Below are 22,277 nucleotides of genomic sequence, written 5' to 3' on the forward strand. Positions count from 1 at the left end.
TGGTCTGATGAGACCAACATAGAACTTAGGCATAATTCTAAGCTGTATGTGTGGAGAAAACCAGGCACTACTCATCACCTGTCCAATACAGTCCCAACAGTGAAGCATGTTGGTGGCAGTATCATGCTGTGGGAGTGTTTTTCAGCTGTAGGGACAGGGCAACTGGCTGCAATTGGGGAAAGATGAATTCGGCCGAGTACAAGGATATTCTGGACGAAAAAACATTCTACAGAGTGCTTTGGACCTCAGACTGGAAGTTTACCATCCAACATGACAATGACCCTAAGCATGCAAAATAACGAAGAAGTGGCTTTACAACTCTGTGAGTGTTCTTAAACCCAATTGAGCATCTCTGGAGAGACCTAAAATGGCTGTCCACCAATGTTTACCATACAACCTGACAGAACTGGAGAGGATCTGCAAGCAGGAATGGCAGGAGATCGCCAAATATAGATGTAAAAAACTTGTTGCATCTTTCCCAAAAACACTCATGGCTGTGTTAGATCAAAAAGGGGCTTCTAATAAATACTGAGCAAAGGGTCTGAATATCTAGGTCCATGTGATATTTCGGTTTTGCTTTTTTAATAAATCTGCAAAATATCAACAATTCAGTGTTTTTATGTCAATAGGGGGTGCTGTGTGTACATTAATGAGGAAAAACAATTCCTTTTTTAGATAGGTGTGAACAACTCGCACCTATCTAAAATACACCACTTCGCTACCACTTTAATTGAAGAAGAAATCTGATCAATTGTCAAAATATATAATTTATGAACTGTAATATGATTCATTTGAATGCGTGTATAGCAGAGTACATGTGTCTGATTTTAGATGTAATTCCTATAATATGATTATAAATGAGCATGTAAAACTGTTTCTGGAGGATGTTTTCTTACTTAAGCCACATACCTACTATTTAGATATCAGCTTAACATTAAATCACTGCACTCTTCAGCACCTTAAGTGTTTGCTTACTTAAATCTAAACAGTGACTTTAAGCTTGGGGCTGGTAGCATTTTTTGTAGGGAGACATTACACTATATTAGCAGATCTAAAAACGAGGGAAGAAGCATAAATACATAATTGACATTGAAACTGCCTAACATTACGAAATGAAAGGTCACACTCAGAAAATTGACTTTGCAAGCTCTGGTAGTGTTGATGGACTTGATCTACTCATCGTCCTGAATCTGACCTAGATGTACTGTAGTCTTGGACAATTTGTGTAATATCCAGTATCCATGAGGTGTTCCGTGATCTGGTGTTTTTTTGGAGTGTTTTAAACAGGTGCGGTTTTTGCCGTAATTGCGTTCATGTATTACCGATGATGAATGCGGTTACACTCATAGCAGGTATTATGAGGTAGTTTGGTCATTTATTTCACTAATTTGTCAACCGTCAAACATCATCTGGAAAATGGTTTGAATTTCCACTTAGTAAAAAAAAAACATTAGTGTTCCATTTGGGACGACACTTGCATTCATATACAATGCTGTTGAGTGTGTAGGTGCACAAGTACCAGTACATAGTATTTAAGAGCTTAGTGTATATTGTGCCATTTGGGACGCAGCTCCAGAGAACTGTACTGTGGGCGTTCATCCTTTCCTCTTAAGCTTTGGAGTTTTTTTGTTTTCTTGTCTTTATGTTTATGTATCACTTCAATTAATTTTTGATTAAATATATTTGATTAATATAAATATATCTGGTTTGGATTGTTATTTGGTTTTGTTACTTCATTCTTGAACCCGTAGACTGTAACACGTAGAATCAAGTTATTAAAACACAGGGTTTTAATATCCTATTAGATTGTCCAGTCATACACTGTAAAAAGTCATTTTGTAGCCTTGTAAATTTCATTAAATTTAGTATGTAAAATGTAATTAGTAAAATTAATTTCCTGGTTTTAGGGCTTTTTTCTTCTTCTTTGAAATAACTTCAAATGTCTGTAATAAAATCTAATCAATTCACTTAAGGGAGCCGATTCCTAGAACCGAGCTGACTCGATTTGCAAACAACACCTTACTCCCTTCACCTGGCAATGCAGAACATCCACATTTTTAACTTGTCGTGGTCTCATCCAAACGGATTTATCAGTGTAGAAATATCAAATTCTGTCAATTAAATTATTGTTATGTTTATTTCTGTATATTGCATGCAATTCACCATGTAACTTTAGTTGTAGGTTCTTATGTCACGTTGTTCATTAGCAGACGGTTTGAGCGCGCCATTTTATAAATGAAATTAACAGAAGGTGTTTGTAACCTTAATGCTAATTTTGAGGTATTAGAGGCTATTTGGGTTTTAAAAAGGTTATTTTCTGTTAACTTAGTGATAACTGCTTTCTATTTTAGCGCAGCATTCATGTAAAGTGACCACAGACGTTGTGATCTATTTTGTAGCTCCACACTGCTGAAGAGGCTTCACTAATTTGAGCTAAATTCAATCCATTTTTATTCAATCCATACTTGTTGAATTTAATTAATAATATTGCTTGTAATCTGTTACCTCAATTTTATTGTGTAGATATAGGGTATTATTTTTTAGAGCTGATGAACAGGCTCCCCAAATTTGATGTTAAATCAAAATAAAAACATTGAATAGTTTTCATTTACATTGTGTTAGATATTTTACTGTTCAATTAAATTAAGATTTTTGTTTAAAATCTGCAAATTTTTTAAAGTTCTGTTTGCAGTTACTCCTTTTAAATAAGCTAATTTAATTAATCGTTAATCAATGCATACTTGTTGAATTTAATTAAAAATATTGCTTATAATCTGTTACCTCAATTTTATTGAGTAAATATATGGTATCCTTTTTTACAGTGTATATGCCAGAAACATTAAAGTATTTGCTCAAGTCTTTTATTTAAGCTTTCCCGCAACAACATATTTGAGTTTATGCAGTCTGTTTTCTATAAAGTTCATGTCCTCTTTAATTCAGGACAGTTGAGAGTGCCTGCAATTTTTGTGAAAGCAATTTGCGCCCGAGAGCTAATTTATAGCCAAAACCAAGCATTTGTATGAACAAATTCAGCTATTTCCTGTCATTTTTAAAAAAAGATTTATAATGATATAAAACTAGGTAATGGCTCTGTTACAAAATAAACACATTCACAGTGCAGATCCGTCAGAATTTCTGCAGGGTTGTAAGCTTTGCAAGGGAAAGCCCACAATAAGGCAACTCCTTACCAGTTCCACATGTGGCGCTGCATTCAGTCCAAGCCCCATAAATCCACTGGAAATAAGAGACAGCAGTGCCATTGCTGGAGTCAAGCAGAGAGTCTCTGCTTATGGTGTACTCGTACCTCACGCCTGGATTCGTCTCTTGAAATAGCAGCTGGAGAACATTGAGAGCAGATTAAAGAGAAATCTTGACACAAGAACACACAAACAAGACACAAACCACAAAGATTCTAGTGCCCTAGATAGTATCTAGGGTAATAGGGCAGATAATAATGTCATGATTGACTAATAAACTGATACGTTAATAAGTATAACATACTGATAAGTTTTTGAGTTAATATTTATTCGATGTCTATTAGTTTCAATCATAAAAAATGCAGTTTTTCCAAATAAACACAAAATTTGCAGGTTGCATACAACAGTGGTTAGCATGGTGACCTCACAGCAAGATCATCCCTGCTTGAAGTCTTGTTTTTGGTTTGACCCAGAATCAGGTTAATAAAAACAGAATGTAATATCATATTAGACTGTCCAGTGACATATTCCACAAATATCAAAGTCTTTTTCAAGTCTTTTGTAGACGTTTCTCTCAACAACATGTTTGAGTCCATGAAGTGTCATCTGGTCCAAAGTCTGTTTTCTATAAAGTTCATGTCCTCTTTAATTCAGGACAGTTTAGAGTCTGCCTGCAATTATTATGAAAGCAATGTGTGCCAGAGAGCTAATTTATAGCTAATAGCCATAGCAGCTATAGCCATGCTCACTTTAGTTTCCTCTGGGTGCTCCAGTTTTCCCCACAGACCAACAACATGCAGTGTAAGCAAATCAAAGAAAGGAAACTGGCCAAAGTGAGAGTGTTTGAATGAGAGAGTGTGTAAATGTTTCCCAGCACTGGGGATTGTATGAGTTAACAATAGTATCTGACTGCAGACTTGCATATGCAAGCTGAGACATGCAGTCTCTGACATGCAATCTCAGACACAATGTACTGAATGGAGCTAGTGACGTCACTGTGAGGGGTAGGGTTAGGGGAGGGATTAGGGAAGAGGTTAGGTGTGTGCTTTAAAAGCATTGCATGCAATTAACGACAACACAGGCTCATTGTAAAAACGTAGCCCTGCGGACATTTCTGGAGACAGCGAATTACGTAGCTGGAGGTATGTATGGCTGCATTTCATTTTTTTAAATGAACACTATGGGGCGGTGTGACGACGTTCCTTTTCGCGCATACCAGCTGACCGACCGCTTACCTCCGTATGGACGGCATTCTGGCTGCAACCAGTTTGTTCTGTTAGCATGCCACGTATGTCGGCGGATTTGAGATGCAGAGAGGAGTTGACCACGAAGACGGGGGTTCGAGTCCAGTGAAGAGCGGTTCCAGAAAGCAGGTAAGACAAAAGCAGAATCCGAAATATAAAACAAACAAGTGAATAGCAGGGTGAGAATGTGGTAAAATCTGAAAACGTGGAAAAAAAAAAATCAGACGAGGGCTTTTATTTTTTGGTTGCTTTTGAAACGTGTTGGTTGGGTTTAGAGAAGTGGGTGGGCGAGTCAATCGATAAAATTGGTTGGGTTTAGGGAAGGGGGAGGGTGGGTCAGCCGATTGTTCACTCAGTCAGTCAGAAAGTCTGTCAAAAAGTGAGTCAACACCGAAAATTTGAGATCTCAAAAAGTCTACACAGCGACCTCTGGCGGATTCGCGAAAACAAAAACTGCAGAAAAACATGCCGCCGGGACGTATTTAGCGGTCTCCAGAAACATCCGTGGAGGTTTTCAGAATGAGCCTTGGTTGGTTAAAGAGGTGGTTCACAATGTATTTTTAAGGCTTGGTTGTGTTTATAAGGTGCAAAGCAATGTGTGCTCATGTTTCACTTGTAGAAAATCACATAATTTTTTCCATAGATCTTACTTTGATTATATACACCTACTAAGCTAACATGAAAACGACTGTCATATTTCCTAGTTCCTCTGAAAGGTCTGATTGGTCAGCTAACATAATGTGCTGTGATTCGCCGATCGGCTCCACGTCACGCCCCTACAAGCGTGTGATTTTGCATTGTGTAAAGAGTCCAGTCAGAGTAGCTGTTAGTAGTTAGCTGTCTCAACTAGACAGAAAAACGAAGAGCACATAGCTGGACCTCACGCCTGCTCTCTAAAATAACATCTGACAAGTGTTTTTCACATATATTTGGATTATAAGCATGTGTAAGTAATAGGAAATCTCATCTTTTGCAAGTTTGTTATTTGAGATTTTGAATGCAAGGAAAACGTCCGCATAGCGAGACACTGAAAGCGCAGCGCTGATGAAGATTGTGGGTGTTTACAGCGGTTTGATTGACAAATATGAATTTTTAGCTAAATTGTTAACATGCTAAACAGCATTTCCTGTTATTTACATTCATGTTTACATCCTCGCTACAACATACCGTTAACGCTAGAAACTGTGCAGGCAGATAATCAATTTTAACAAATAAAAATACTGACAGGTTGTGGCTCACAGTGTTATGGTTGGAGCTGCTCCTTCTTTGAGGAGTTTATAGCCGAATCCAGCACTGAACTGGTAGATTCTGGAAGCTGTCCTTTGTCAAATACTAGAGCTATATATTTTTTATAATTCTTTGAAACATAATTAATGTAAAACTAAGCACTTTTGTCTTTGTGTCGTGTCCTTTGGAAGCCCAAATACAGAACACGCTCTGTGGAAAAGCAGTGTTAGAACTTTTAGCTTTTAGCATTTTAGCTTTCTCTGCTATAACATTACAGCACCTCTGGCCACGCTTCTTCCCTGCACAGGGTGTGTGTGCAGGGTGAATGCACGTAACCAGAAGCCCTTGTGATCTCACTAGCCTGGATGTATTTTTGTAGTCCCCAAATTCGTTTGCTGTAGGTTTTGCTAAGCTAGCTCTGTAAAAGCAAATGTCTCTCTTTGCATTGAACTTTGAGCGTCTTACATTCAGTGATGCTGTTTATGTTCACACAGCTACTGTACATTGCACATCAACTAAAGTTTCAAATATTATATCGTTAAGGACCACTCCTTTAATGTACTCTTAGGGTTGGATTGGGCATTAAATGATATGAGAAGCATCTTGAAGGGGGCTGGACTATCAGATACTAGAGATCATTTGATTGGTCAGAAGATTTGATGAGAAACTAAAGTATGACATGGTGTCAAACTGATCCGTTCAGTCAGAGATGACAAACTGCAAGCTTTAGATGTTTATATCTTCTAAATGTGAATTTTATCACTGTTTTACAGCACATTGGCTTATATATATCCTGAAAACATACTGATAGCAACATCTAAGAAAGTTCATTTTAATCTCACAACTTTTTTTTATAATCTTTTGTGTGCTGTCAATTATTTTATTTTACACAAAGAAACATACAATCATGCAAATTCAGTCACCAAAACAAGTGTTGCATATTTGGTCTTTTCATATGATGTAAATGACTTGCGTTAAATTATTATTATTATTATTATTATTATTATTATTATTATTATTATTATTATTATTATTATTATTATTATTATTATTATTATTATTATTATTATTATTATTATTATTCTCACCCTTTAATTGTTTCAAACCTTTACTTGTTTCAAACCTATGACTTTCGTCTGTTTAAAAGGAAAGAAGATATATTTGAAGAAAGCTGGAAACTGGTTACAGGTTTTCAGCTTTCTTCAAAATATCTTCTTTTGTGTTTAACAGTAGAAAGAAACTCAAACATTTGGAACCACTTGAGGGTGAGGGAGAGTACATAGTGAGTACATTTAGAATTTTGATTCCATTTTGAGGTGAACTTTGACTTCAATAACTTTTGATGTTCTATAATATATGGTAAAAGAGTTTAAATGTAGAAAGCAATTTATATACATGTTAAAAAAGTATCTAAGTTATGTATTAAAAACTGTACTAATTGGAAATGAAGGCAGTATTCGTACTGCATATTTGTACTTATTTCACACATTCATATAAAAAACTTTTTTTTTACTGATAACCAGCCTTATCTAAAAAGTTACACAGTTTAATATTGGGACCAGGGACAGCTGTAAAAGTTGTCTTATTAAAATTCAACGTGAATTCGGAAGTGCTACAAGATTTTTCCCTAATATACAAGACAGAATATTGCATATCAGGACATTAACAGCAAAAATCTGAGTTGTAAGCTGCTCTCATCCACATGGGACTTAATAAAATGCAGTGATAAGAGGACTGTGGAAGCAGATTACATTTGTCTGCCTCCTGCTGCTGTAGACATCCCTCTTTCCCCCCTCCGCACAAAGGCTGTGAGCCAAAGGCCTCCAATTGCTCTGTGGGAGGAAGTGCTTTATCTGGATGGTCCCTCTCAGCTACACATACAAATGAGCCTAAATCCCTAATAAACGGTTCTGACTTTTATAGTGATATAACAAGACTAGTATCGTTAGCAGTGCTACTAAAATTAATCAATGACTAAGTTTAGTAATAAGCATTTTATGCAATTAATCCAATAATTGAATTAGTTAAATCTTTAAGTAGATGTATTTAAACAAGGAATGAGATAAAGTGTTCCTTATATATATTGTTACTGCCTGCTGAGTACAATTTTATTCAAATCCATAGGGTTAGGCCTTTGATTTTATTTCCCTTGCACGATAAATGGTTCCATTTCTCAGTTCAAATATTTATTATTTCAATGAATAAATGAAAAAACAAAACAGGATGAGCAGAATATATGTATTTTAAATGAGTTTTACATGTGCAGATAATGCTCTGTGCTAAGAAAATTTGGTAACACTTAAGTTAATGGGATGTTCATAAGATTATAATAAATTCGTTAAAATGATGGCATGACAAACATCATGAATATGAATGAAATTTTATGCATGTTTATGACAACTGTCTTTAAGTGCCATTTACTCAGTTATGTCATTTTGGTAACACTTTATAATAACCACACTCTGTAAATCATCTATTAAGTATTAGCAAAAAGTGATTTCATTATGTGTTAAGCAGTAATTCTACATTAATGTTAGTAAGCAGTTTATAACTGCAGATACTGCAAATGCTCTATTCTTGATTTTTAAAAGTTTATTTACTTGTGTAAATGTATGTAAATTTATATTTAAAAACTGAATAAATATAAATTTACATTCTTTTACACAAGTAAATAAACAGGATCAATATTGGGTTAAAAATCTGCAGAACTCTGTGAAAATCTGCAGAATTCTGAGCAGGCAGGTTCCGTATGGGCCTACTTACAAGCACATTTAAAATGTTAATAACTGTACTTCCATACTCTGTTACTGATGAATTTTTCATGACTAAATTAGGTATCGCATTACTTACGAATCATTTGTATTTAAGAGTAGTTGGTGGTTTTTAAGATCATTCAGAATGAGTAAGTAAATGATAACCATTTAAATCAACATTTATATATATTAATATTCAGGCATATATTCATATTTAATTTGTATGCTAATTAACTCAACGTCATCCAATTTTGTGACCTGATCTAAAGTGAGGACTATTTATGCTTTATAAATCCCCAATAAATGTTAAAACAGTGTCATTAATAATTTTCTTAACTCAACTACAGTTACAAATTTAACATTTAAAATTAATGACACTGTTATAGAATTATTTAAAAGAGTAATAACACTTTTAGTGAGAAAATTTATTGACAAAAGTAAAAAAAAAATATTTATGACACAATTATAAAGGCTTCATGACAATTATGTTTATGACCAGGGTGCGAATTACAGGCTGATTTGGTGGGGTTTGACCCCCCTAATTAACACTTGATCCCCTCTGAAGGACATCAAAAAAAGATGTATGAGGGGGTCTGTCCTTTAAAAGCTAAAGAAATAGTATGCTCTGATCTGTATCTAAAATAATAATAATAATTAAAATAATAGATAACTTCAACATACATTTGACTACCCCTATAATGATTTATGCTATTGGGAATGCATGTTTGTGCCAAAAATATTAATTCATCGGTTTGAAACCGGCAAATCTAGAGCACCAATAGACAGTGTAAGTGTTCACAAAACATGTTTTGGTAACACTTTATAATAACTAAACACTATGAATCATTTGTTAAGCATTGCATATAGTGAATTTATTATTTGTTAAGCATTAACTCTACATTAATAAATGTTAGTAAGCAGTTTATAACTGCAGCTACAAATGCTGTTTTATTGACTTATAACCACATTTATAATGTTCTTAATAATTGTACTTTAATGATTTGTGAATTGATAGATTTTTCATTACTAAATGAAGTATTGCTTTATTTACAAAGCATTTGTGTTTAAGAGTATTTAAGAGGTTTTTAAGGTCATTCAGAATGAGTTAGTTAATGTAAATAGATTAACAAACTATTGCAATTTAAGTTTATATATCTTAATTTTCAGGCATTGTAATGATTAATATGTATGTTAATAAATGCTTTATTAATTCAACTTCATCCAGTTTTGTGACCTAATCTAAAGTGAGGACTACTTATGCTTTATAAATCCCTTGTAAATGACAATTAAAGGCTCAGTATCAAATGAACAAAAATCTTTGCAATCTTATCTAAAAAGTTAAATTACTGTAATGTTTAAACATTGCTGAATAACAGGAGTGTCAAAATACGACATAAAACTGGATAAAACAACAATATAATCATTTAACAATATAATAGGATGCTACATTTCAATGTTATTTGGCGATGTTTAAACTGTATACAGTAGTTTTATTTTAGATAATATTGCAGAATTTTTTTTTATTTGATAAAGTTTCATTTGTGTATCTTTAAATGAATAGAAATAAATAAAGTCCTTCATTTTCTTTTTTTCCTGTTTAGAATTGAACTGAACCTTTAATTGTCATTTATAAGGGATTTATAAAGCTTAAATAGCCCTCACTTTAGATTAGGACACAAAACTAGATGAAGTTGAGTTATAAAGCATTTATTAAAATACAAATTAACTATTAGTTTACGCCTGAATAATAAGAATAATAAATGTTAATTTGAATAGTTTTTTAATCATTTACTTACTCATTCTGAATGATCTTAAAAAAATATATGCTTTAATAGCTTGTAAATAAAGCAATACTTCATTTAGTAATGAAAAATAAATCATTAACAAAGTATGAAAGTACAATTATTAAGAACATTATAAATGTGCTTGTAAGTCAAGAATACAGCATTTGTAGCTGCAGTTATAAACTGTTTACTAACATTTATTAATGTAGAGTTAATGCTTAACAGATAATCAATTCACTATTTGCTAATGCTTAACAAATGATTCATAGCGTCTAGTTATAAAGTGTTACTCATGTTTCTTTAAAAAAGCATTTGTAGGTGTCTGTAAAACTAGATGCATAGATTGAATTTATTATGTATTTTATCTTATTTATAATATTGATTTTATTTTCATATATTTATGCACATGGCAGTAAAATAAAAAATGCACGCAGTCTTTCATGGCCATCCATCAATAGGTGCAGGTCACCGTTTATTTAATATCACAAATTTCATTGAGAACTACTCAAAATCCCTCAAAATAAAATGAAATAAATATAGGCATCACAGTGACGTAGTGGGTAGCACAATCGCCTCACAGCAAGCAGGTTGCTGATTTAAGCTCCGGCTGGGTCAGCTGGCATTTTTGTGTGGAGTTTGCATGTTCTCCCCATGTTGGCATGGGTTAATCTGACACCGGATTAATAAAGGGATTAAGCCAAAAAGAAAATGAATGAAATAAATATGGAAATTTAGCCACCCGATCGTCATTGTATAATTCGCACCCTGTTTTTTGACAGATGTGTGACAAGTCATGTCTTGTAATTAGGGTTGGGTACCAAATCCCGGTGCCATTAGAGCACTGGTACCTTTGTAACCGGACATAAGAAGCATCAAGGAGTGCATCAAAGGCACACATAGGCAAAGCACAATTCTATTAAAAAAGCACTCTTCCACCAGTCCCCGTGTCAACAAGCTTGGCCCCCTCTCTGGCCCCCCTAAATTTGGACGCGTATTTTTGTGTCAAAGCGCCAGAGAAAAGCGAGATCAGCCATCGGTGGCAGACTGCGGAGATATGACCGAGGCCTCTCTCTGCGCGGTCCAGGTGTCTCTCAGGCACTCGCTCCCGCGCGCACTTGCTCTCTCTGTCAGTGACGGTGCTGCGCGCATTAGCCTAGTTCCCTGCATTCGTTAGAGGTTGACGCCCAAATTGACACAGGTAATAGCAATTTTGCACTTTTAGTATAGGAAGTCCTCAGCTATGCAGCGACCATTATTAATCAGAAATCTAGTGTACATAGTTTTACGTTAGGAAATGCAGTATTGAATTTACAAACAGTCGGCAAGTACCAAAGAACAGATGTAACACATTGATCAAATGTAGTTTTCAGTCACTCTCATGTAAGTCATATTCAACTCGTTTAGTTTTGCCTTCATTCATTTTTGATTTCCGTCTTTTTTTTACAACACATTTTTAAACATAATAGTTTAACTAACTAATTTTCTAATATCTACTTTTTTATCTTCCCCATAGTGACAGTCAGTGCATAACATTTTACTAGTTATATATAACATTTACCCCCCAGTTTTTCTGGTCTAGATCCACCACTGACTATAACATGTAAGACAGGATCATGAAAGGAACATTCAAAAAGCAACTCATGTAAACACTTTGATCTTATTATTGTCTTATTCAGATTAAGGCAAATCATTAGATTACTGATAACCATATAAACATAGTCACAAGCCCCAACCCTAGAAAAAAGGAGTTCAGTATTTTAATGACAGCCTTTCCACAGGTTAGTAGAAAGCTAATGTTATTTCACAATGCAAATCTTAAATTCATACTAACCAACAAATGATCAAAGGAAATATAGTAATGCAATTCAAATATATAAAATATGAATTTATGTTTACTTTAAACTTTAATTATATTCTTCTATTAAAATCATTTTTTTAAAGATTTTGTCAAATAAAAGATTTTTCTAGAGTCATCCATTTTGTGGCTCAAATATATCGGTTCAGGCACCGTTTTGGCACCGGTACCGTTTTAAAAGTATCGATTTAGCACCGGTATCGAAATCACCCCAAACAATACCCAACCCTACTTGTAATGTCATGCTGCCATAACAAAGACATCTCAAACAATGTCACCTTTGTATTTAAAATGACGACTGAGCATATGACATAGTTGTCATTAGCATGCATAAAATCTCATTCATATTCATGTCTCATGCCATTAATTTAAATGTGTCATGACAGTGTTATGAACAACACCCACTTCAAGTAGTGTTGCTGAGAAATATGCTGATTTAATTATTCCTAAAGAATATCTATATAGGGCCACGTGGTGGCGCAGTGGGTAGCGCTGTCGCCTTACAGCAAGAAGGTCGCTGGGTCGAGCCTCGGCTGGGTGAGTTGGCAATTCTGTGTGAAGTTTGCATGTTCTCCCCATGTTTGCGTGAGTTTCCTTCGGGTGCTCCAGTTTCCCCCACCAAAGACATGCGCTATAAGTGAATTGGATTAGCTAAATTGTCCATAGTGTATGAGTAAGAATGAAAGTGTATGAATGTTTCCCAGGGTTTCCCCGTTGCTTAAAACATATGCTGGATAAGTAGGCAGTTCATTCCGCTGTGGCGACCCCTGATTAATAAAGGGACTTAGCCAAAAAGAAAATGAATGAATGAATGAATATCTATATAGTTATCTATATAGTTCTTAAAGCTTTAAATGGTCAGTTATCTTTCTCAATGTTTGTATACCTTTGCATTTATTAAAAATTTGATTTTAAATTGTGAGGTCTCTATTTAATTTGTAAACCACATCTTTGGCCTCTATTCACTAAACTGTGACCTAGTTTTGCAGAGTACTTTAGCAGGTGCTTCTGAAAAAGGTTCTGCAAACATCACAAGCTAGATTCTGCTCATACACAGTGCATGAGACTTCAGCATTGGGAGATATAGTACCTGAATCCACACTGGCTCCATGGTCGGTCCGGGGGAAGATAGGTTTTCCAGCTGCCCGGTCCTTTCATAAGTGAATATTGTCCCTGCAGCCTTATACTCGCCATTCCACTGAATCGTCCAGCCACCATTCAGGAAATATTTTTCAGGGTCATTACTGCGTAAAGCCAAGTAGTTCCCAGCCTCTGCAACTTCCTCAATACGGATGTCCCGCGCTCCTTCCGGAATTAAACCTATGTCGACATAGCCTGGGAGAAGAAGAAAAAAAATCTGCTTATTCAAACAAATGAGTCAAAAAGAAAACAAATGCATAATGTTACATTAACAGAGTGGAAGTTAAATTTAGTACAACATAAACTGAAACTCATTTCACGAACCGAGTCCTTCACTGTCCTCAAAGGTCTTCCTGACAGTCTCACATGTAGATCCATTTCCAAGGCAAACTCCGCACTGATCCTCAACGGCATCTGAGTCAATCTCGAAATCACAGCCTAAATACTAACATGAACAAATCTTATAAGTGCACTTCATTTATAATATTTACATGATATATACCCAATCCCAATACTACCCCTTCCACTTAATCCTACCCCTTGTTTTGCACATTCACATTAAGCAAGTGAAGTGTCCTAATTCTCTTTTTTTGGAATCTAGGAGTAAGGGGAAGTGCCATATAGCCCTTCAAGTGAAGATTTAGTAGGACCACACTACAAACTAAAGGGTATGGAAAAACTTCTAAATACATCAGCTATAGCACACTGTAAAATTACTTTTTTTTTTTTTTTTTGGTTTGGCAAAAATCAGTAAAAATGTTTGTACAACTACATTTAACACGTTTACTGAACCTAAAACTAAAAGTTAAAATGATTAGTTTTGTGAGCAAAACTTTGCAAGTTCACCCAAAAACTTTAAGTGAAAAAATAAAGGTGGCAGTATTTCTAACCCTAACAACAACGACAAAAGTAATAGTAACACCAATAATAACATTAATGCCATTATTATTAACAACAACAAAATACTACTGTAATAATGCTAACATAATTTGAAATTATTATTCATTTGCAATATATCGTGTTTTTTGGGGTGGTGGTGGTGGGCGGTACTTTTTAAGTACTTTTCTGATTTATCACATATACTGTACCTAGTTCGCTCTACAAAAAGAAATGCTTAGTGCATGTGGACTGCTATTTGTATTTAACTGTTATGTGTATGTATATATGGATGTTTTTTTCTAAGAAAATGAAAATGAAAAATCAAATGCCTAAAAAGATCAAATAATAAATCAAACTTTCAAAAAAACTATCGATCAAATAATAAATCAAAATGCATTCGCAAATAAGAATCAAATGTATTTGATCCTTAAATTTCATGATCAACTCAGTAAAATCCTGTATAATTAAATGACAAATCAAATGCTGAAACTATAATTTAAATGGAGAAATCAGTTTCTGATTCCTCCTGATTACACACACACTGTCAGGATTGGTGGGTGGGGAAAAGAAGCGAGGACTCAGGTGCAGAACTAAATGGGTTTTTATTTATATTAAATAAAATAAAATACAAAAACAAACTACCCCGAGGGGGAGAACATTAACAAAACAAATAAACAAACAAACTGGACTGGGCACGCTGGCAGGGATCAGGACTGGAACATACAACAGGACAAGGCAACATACGACGAACTGGCACAGAACAGCAGACATGAGGAGAATATAAGCAGAAGTAAATTAACACACAAACAGGTGAACCTAATAAACTAATAATGGGTTAACAAGGAGGGTGAGACTAGACAATAGATGGGAGAACACATGACACAAAGAGACAACAAGCCATGTGCTCACACGCAGCCAATGAGAGAACTCATTAACCGCGTGTTAATTAACCGCGTGTTAATTAACCGTGTGTGACAAGACAAGCAAACACTGAAGCACAAAAAAAAAAGCACGTGGCCACAATGTAAACATGCAGCCACGTGCTAAAACAACACCAACAGACACAAGACACGAGCACACGGAAGATGAACACCTTACCGTGCGCTCACACATATGCAACCCGCATGTTTCATCTCAGCACCAACCAAAACCGAAACCAACTAGACGGAGACGCTGAGAATGTAACAGCGCAATTCTGACAGAACAAAACACAAACACTAGTACAAGAGCGCACGTCCCAAGCACGCAAATACAGGACAAGACAGAGCTAGTGTCCGGACTCTGCCACCAAAACAAGAATTTACAAGACTGGAGTGGCAGAACCCAGAACCCAGAACGACACACAGCTGGAAGCTCATGATGGACTGATTACTAGGACTATAAAGACACCTGATTGACACAGACTCTTGGCTGAGTCTGGTTTTTCCCTGTGAAGCATTACAAAGCATTTTCCCCTGTTTGTCCTGCCATGTTTCGATCCTTGTCTTGTTTAATGTTATTGTTGTTTTGCCTCCTGTCTTGTCCTGTTTTCTGTGTGTAATAAATGTTTTGTTAACATTTGACTCTGTTTTATTTTACTTTATTTTATTTTTTTTGCTGAATTGAGTTTGTTTGATTGTTTGTTCTGATAATGTATTATTTCTTAGTACCAATTTCCAAAAGAGTATTTTGTTCACTCAACTACAGACATATTAGGTCAGTCAGTGGAACTGATGTCTTCAAAAGTTGAGTACACGAGAAAAAAACCAAAACAAAACAAAACAAAAAAACGAAAGGGAATAAGGATTTTTTGTTCACTCTACTTCAGACATTTCAGTTCTGTAGACAAAAAATGTTCAGTTGGCACAACTTAAAATGTTTTGTTACAGAGTAGTTCACCTCTTAAGAAAACTAATAACCATATGTTAACCCAACTAAATGTTTTTTTGTAATACTGACAAATAACTTTAGGTCAGTGCAGCTGATGTTTTCAAAAGTTAAGTCAAAAAGAAAAAGCGAAAGGAAATAAGGATTGTTTTTTTTTTTTTTTTGTACTTTAATTTTTTTTACAGTGCAGTAACATGGCTGCAAAAGCAAGCAAGGGTGCCCACAATTTTATTTTAAAAAGGGCATTGACAAAGAATTTTTACTACAAAAAAAATGATTTATTATAATAATAATGTTGTGTTATGTTCATGATCTTCAAAGAAACATTTAAATCAGAAGTCCCTTATTTTATTATTCAGTCATATATTAATAATTAATTAATTCATTCGTTCATTTTCTTTTCAGGTTAGTCCCTTTATTAATCTGGGGTCACCACAGCAGAGAGAGCCGCCAACTTATCAAGAATGTTTTACACAGCGGATGCCCTTCCAACTGCAACCTATCACTGGGAAACAATTGACAGCTTTTTGCAGCACATCTGGCATAGTGTTCATTTTGTGTTTACATCCATGAATATGAGCACTGATAAAGCACTGACAAATTGTAAATACACAGTAGGCCTACAGTTTTGTGATTCTTGCAACATGATCTGCTAGTCATAACAGGGAGGCCTGGGGTGAACTGGATTCTCAAGCTCTTCACACTGAAAACGAACAGCATTAATCTAAAGGCAGTCAATGCAACTTTGTGAGAGAGTATTCTGCTAAATGTGCTTGCACCTTCTATGATTACCACAGATGACATGATCTATGAGCTGTCAACAATATATGATGACGTGTGCATGTATAGTAGTGGTGTCCCATTACTTAGGGGATTATTTCCATCTTACACAGTTCACACTCTGTTTCATTGGCCAAAGGTAGGGGTTGGGATTTGGGAAGAATCGGGATTAGGCCATAGACTGTTTCATGGTAGCTTAAAAAAATTATAATGATAATAATAATCCTGCAAACATTTTTTATGAGACATGTTAGATTTCTGCTGCGAAGAGCTATACAAAATAAAATTCTTCTTAATTATCCATTATTTAGCTTGAGCCAATTTGGGAAAAAACTCATTCACAATTCACCTAGAATGAGTTTGAGTTGAGTTTAACCATGTTTTAAACCCATTCAGTCGTTCTCCGGATCTGGTTGGAACACTTTTAGCTTATCTTAGCATAGATCACTGATAAGAGAACATGTCATAGCCATGGCTACATCAGGCACAATGATATTTGGCAGATTCTTACTGGTGGTGCAAGTGTAAAGGCTTAGTGGAGGCAACAATTTTCAGATGCTGTTTAATATGCTGATTTCTTGCTTATTACACCACAGTGAGAGTATAGTTCCTAAAAATAGCAGTCCTACTGAAGGGTCAAGCAGAAAAAAGAAAATTACCTAAACTCTTTAGTCATTTTTGAGCAAGATGTCGGTCTAATTTGATTTAAAGATTTATGCTAAGCTAAGCTAGACAAGCTCCCGCTAGAGATTGGCTGACTAGATTAAAAAATGATTAAACTCAACTGTATCACAATCACCAGCAATCTAACCCTTACAGATCGCTGGTAAATTCACAGATCCCATAACTATAAATCTGCCATTATATGGACTACAAGTTCCATTCATGCAACACACACACCTGTTTCAAGTCTCCATTGATTAGACTACACACATATCACTTTGAGACTTTCAACAGCAAACATTGTTATCCTGTTTGTTAACATTAGGATGTGCTTGCCTTGCCTTAGCATATTAGACCTTTGCTTTGTTGTTTTGTTTGTTTACGTTGCCTGCTGCCTGTCTGTACTGACCATCTGCCTGCGTATTGACCACGACTCTGGATTGCCCGTATAAATCTGTTTGCTCCTGTGTTGACTGTTGCTTGTCTGACCATTCTTTGCATAATAAACCCTGCATTTGGATCCGCACCTTCTTTGTCAGCGTACATTTCACATTACAAACTGTTTATCTTTAGGGGACATGTAAAATGAGCTTATTTTCAAAAAAGATGGTCCTTAAATAACAGCATCAGAGTTGTAGTTTGTTATGGTCAGCTATATATCCACAGAAGAAAGTAGCGTTTATCGTCCAGCTTCTGTAAATTTCACTTTTATTCAGTTCTCTTCTGATAACATTTTATCTGTTTTATCATTCATATTTTACAATTTCCATGGGGTTTGGTAAAGCAAGTTACCATATTGGCTTCTCTGTTTCTCATATTAAGGGTTAAGGATTTAAACACAACCTTTATTATAGGAATTTCAATTCAGTGTACAAGTTATACAGCAGTGCACTGTTTGTATAACATACTGTATATTACTGATATGCTACTGATACTTCAGATGGCAGATTCTGTGGAGTTTGTGGACCTGAGTGTGTTTGTTAAAAAATATTGGAGTGGTGTGGGGCAGCACAGTGGCTCCAGTGGTTAGCAGTATTGCCTCACAGCAAGAAGGTTGCTGGTTCGAGTCCCGGCTGGGCCAGTTGACATTTCTCTGTGGAGTTTGCATGTTCTACCCCTGTTCACATGGGTTTCCTCCGGGTGCTCCGGTTTCCCCCACAGTCCAAAGACATGGGGTATAAGTAAATTAGATAAACTAAATTAGCCGTAGCGTGTGTAAATGTGAGAGTGTATGGGTGTTTCCCGATACTGGGTTGCAGCTGGAAGGACATCCACTGCCTAAAACATGCTGGAAAAGTAAACGGTTAATTTCACTGTGGCGACCCCTGATAAATAAGGGACTAAGCCAAAGGAAAATCAATGAATGAATGGTGTGAGGTTAAATAAATGATAACAGTTTTAATTTTGTGGCAATCTAGTGCTTCAACATGTAACTGGAGATTTCTGTTGAATGGTTTCAAAACCTAAAATTTCTTTTATTCACATGCCTACAATCAACATTAATAACTGTTCCCAAAAAAATATCCCAATGATAACTTTTCTGCCAACTCACATCTGTCATTGTTCAGTGTAAATACATTTAACTACGCTAAGGGGTGTAAAAAACTTGAGTAATTTTACTTGGTTACCATACTGTTGCATTTATTTTTATTTAGTTTAACACATAGATGAACATGACTTCTCTGATTGTTGTTACTTTTCTGATTTTCATCTCACATTTACCTAGTTCGCTCAACAAAAAGATTTGCGCATGTGCACTGTTTGTATTTGAAATACATGTGCAATACAATTGTATTTAACTGTTATGCATATATATATATATATATATATATATATATATATATATATATATATATATATATATATATATATATATATATATATATATATATATATATATATATATATGGAGGTTTTGTTCAGAACTAAATTAAAATAAAAATTAAAATGCCTAAAAAGATCAAATAATAAATCGAACTTTCAAAACAACTACACAGATGATAAATCAAACACTCAAATGATCAAATAATAAATCAAAATGCATTTGCAAATGAGAAATCAAATGTATTTGAAACTTCATTTTCATGACCAACCCAGTAAAATCCTGTAATAATTAATGACAAATCAAATGCTCAAACCATAATTCAAGTGGATGGTTCCTCCTGATTACACACACACAGCTGGAAGCTCATGATGGACTGATTACTAGGACTATAAAGACACCTCATTCACACACACTCTTGGCTGAGTCTTGTTTTTCCCTGTGAAGCATTACAAAGAATTTTCCCGTTTGTCCTGCCATGTTTTGATCGTTTTCTTGTTTACCATTATTGTTGTTTTTCCTCCTGTCCTGTTTCTAATTCTGTGTCTAATAAAAGTTTTGTTAACAGTTGTCTCTGTTTTATTTTTTTTGTTGTTGAACAATGTTTGTTTGTTTGTTCTGATAATGTATTATTTCTTAGTACCAGAGTTTTTTGTTCACTCAACTACAGACATTTTAGGTCAGTGCAACTGATGTCTACAGAAGACAAAACGATAGGAAATAAGGATTATGAGTTTTTTTGTTCACTCAACTTCAGGCGTTCCAGTTCTGCAGACAAAAAATGTTCAGTTGGCACAACTTTTAAAAGTTTTGTTACAGAGTAGTTCACCTCTCCAGAAAACTATTAAATTTATGTTAAGCCAACTAAATGTTTTTTGTATTTCTGACAAATAATTTTAGGTCAGTGCAGCTGATTCAAAAGTTGAGTCAACAAGAAAAAGCAAAAAGGAAAAAAGGATGAATGTTTTTTTTTCTTAACATTTTTTACATTGTACATTATGTATGAAAGAGCTATTTAGGAATAATAATATAAAAAGAAATCAGCCTGGGGTCATTCAAGGACACTTTCAGAAACGTATTTGAAAATATTTTGGGAAGAGTGAAATATTGTTTGTTGACATATTATCATGTTTTCACACTTCACTGTTTTCTTGAGACGTTTGTGGTATTATTTCACAGTCAACTGAAATAGCTGGCGGACTGTCATTGACTTAAAATGAAAGTGACAAGCAGAAACATACAAGGACAAACTGAGTCTGAGCAAAGAGGTCAAAGCCATTACCAACCTTGCAAATGCCGTTAACACATATGTCGCGATTCTGACTGCCCTCATAACACTTCGTCCCGTCAATGACCGTATCCAGCATCCTTTCTGAGAAATGCTCATTCATGGGTCGACAGTGCAGCTCGCATGGATTAACTGAAATGACACAAATATCAAATTGTGATGAATTCTAATTAAAGTGCTCTGCAAAAATGACATAAAACTGGAACATATCAACATGTTGTACCTCTGTTATTCACATGTATCCATTTATAAAACTTCCCCTTATAAGGGATCGTGTTGAAGCGGCTGCACTGCATGTGTCTGAAGCTGGGCTGGTCCACAGGACAGGGCTCATGGTTACAAGTTTGATATCTTTGACGTTCTCCAAGACAGTATCTTCCTCCATACTTAGGTCTAAAAATAGATGCATGAAAATGTTCAACAAGTCATTCAGAATCTGTATAGACTCGACTGAAATGGTTATAAAAGGAATGTCTTTAAGACATTAAGAACATCTAACCACAAGTACTAACTACATATGTACAGTATAATTGAAAAACATTTGGAGTGGTGTCAATAATTTGAGTGAGGTCAAGAGTGTACTGTTCTTGAAGGATTGTTAGGGCATGCCTATGCTGTTGCACATAAGATTGGCGTATATTTTATTCAGGAACTGTTAGTCCAAACATTCATTCATTCATGCATTTTCTTTTTGGCTTGATGAACCGTCAACTTATCCAGCATGTTTTACACAGCGGATGCCCTTCCAACTGCAACCCATCATTGGGAAACACCCTTACACTATCATTCACTCACATACACTACAGTTATTTTAGCTTACCCAATTCCCCTATAGCACATGTGTTTGGACTTGTGGGTGAAACCGGAGCACCAGAAGGAAACCCACGTGAGCATGGAGTGAACATGCAAACTCCATACAGAAATGCCAACTGACCCAGCCGGGGCTCGAAACAGCAACCCACTGCTTGTGCTACCCACTATGCCGCCATGAGGCCTGGTCCAAACATTAAAACATTTCTTTCTTTCTTCTGTGAAATGTAAAGGTAACTATTTTAAAATAATTTCAGGTCTTTTTGTCCATTAGATGCAAGCCAATGACCTTCACATTTTCAAAGTTATGCATGTGATTGCAAGCACCGCTGAGGTTTGATGTTGTTATTTATGTTATATTTGATTAAGACCCTGTGTATGTAATTTGATCCATGGTTTTATTATGAGAATGAATAGCCACTTACATTTCCTTCATTCTAGAATAAACCACTAGATTTGTATGGGTGACTTTTACACTTTCTTTTGTGAGTTTGTGTGTGTTTGTGAGTTAAAATGTGTGTTTGGAGTTTTTGGAGTTGAGTATGTTTGTTAAAAAATATTCTTAATTTTGTGTCACACAAAATAAAATTCACTTGCAGTTTACTGCCCTTTGTCTACAGTATATCTCTTCCTCCCCTGTCTCTCTCTTTCTAAGGTAACTTTATTTTACATTTAAGCTGGGTACAATTAATATCATATGTTTTTATCATTTCATGTTTTATCATTTTATTTAGTTATTTGTAACTAATTCAAATGTAACCAAAGAGAATTGTTGTCATTAAATCATTTCATTTTCAAGTATTTGTGAATTACTTTTACTTTTAAAATTACTTTTTAACATCAACACTTAATTGCTCCATTTTGCAATACAATACAATCACATAATAGCAACACTCTCTCACAGTTTTAGGTATTAATACTGCCCTTATTTCCGTTTTTGCTATAAGATTGATTCCCAGTAATTTTTTT

General features: G+C 35.0%; 1 protein-coding gene across 1 annotated transcript in view; it reads right to left on the bottom strand.

The window, feature by feature from the left end:
* The window catches only part of LOC130232338 (A disintegrin and metalloproteinase with thrombospondin motifs 7), a 186,647-nt gene that overhangs the window by 87,015 nt on the left and 77,355 nt on the right, over positions 1 to 22,277 (bottom strand). Inside the window, exons 12-16 of the mRNA XM_056462181.1 lie at positions 20,722 to 20,891; positions 20,497 to 20,630; positions 13,525 to 13,645; positions 13,151 to 13,395; positions 3,189 to 3,336 (exon numbers count right to left, since the gene is read on the bottom strand). Of these exons, the coding sequence (XP_056318156.1) occupies positions 3,189 to 3,336; positions 13,151 to 13,395; positions 13,525 to 13,645; positions 20,497 to 20,630; positions 20,722 to 20,891 (818 nt within the window). The remainder of the gene's footprint in view (positions 1 to 3,188; positions 3,337 to 13,150; positions 13,396 to 13,524; positions 13,646 to 20,496; positions 20,631 to 20,721; positions 20,892 to 22,277) is intronic.

This window comes from Danio aesculapii, chromosome 7 (genome assembly GCF_903798145.1).
Source record: "Danio aesculapii chromosome 7, fDanAes4.1, whole genome shotgun sequence".
In the NCBI taxonomy this organism is placed as follows: Eukaryota; Metazoa; Chordata; class Actinopteri; order Cypriniformes; family Danionidae; genus Danio; species Danio aesculapii.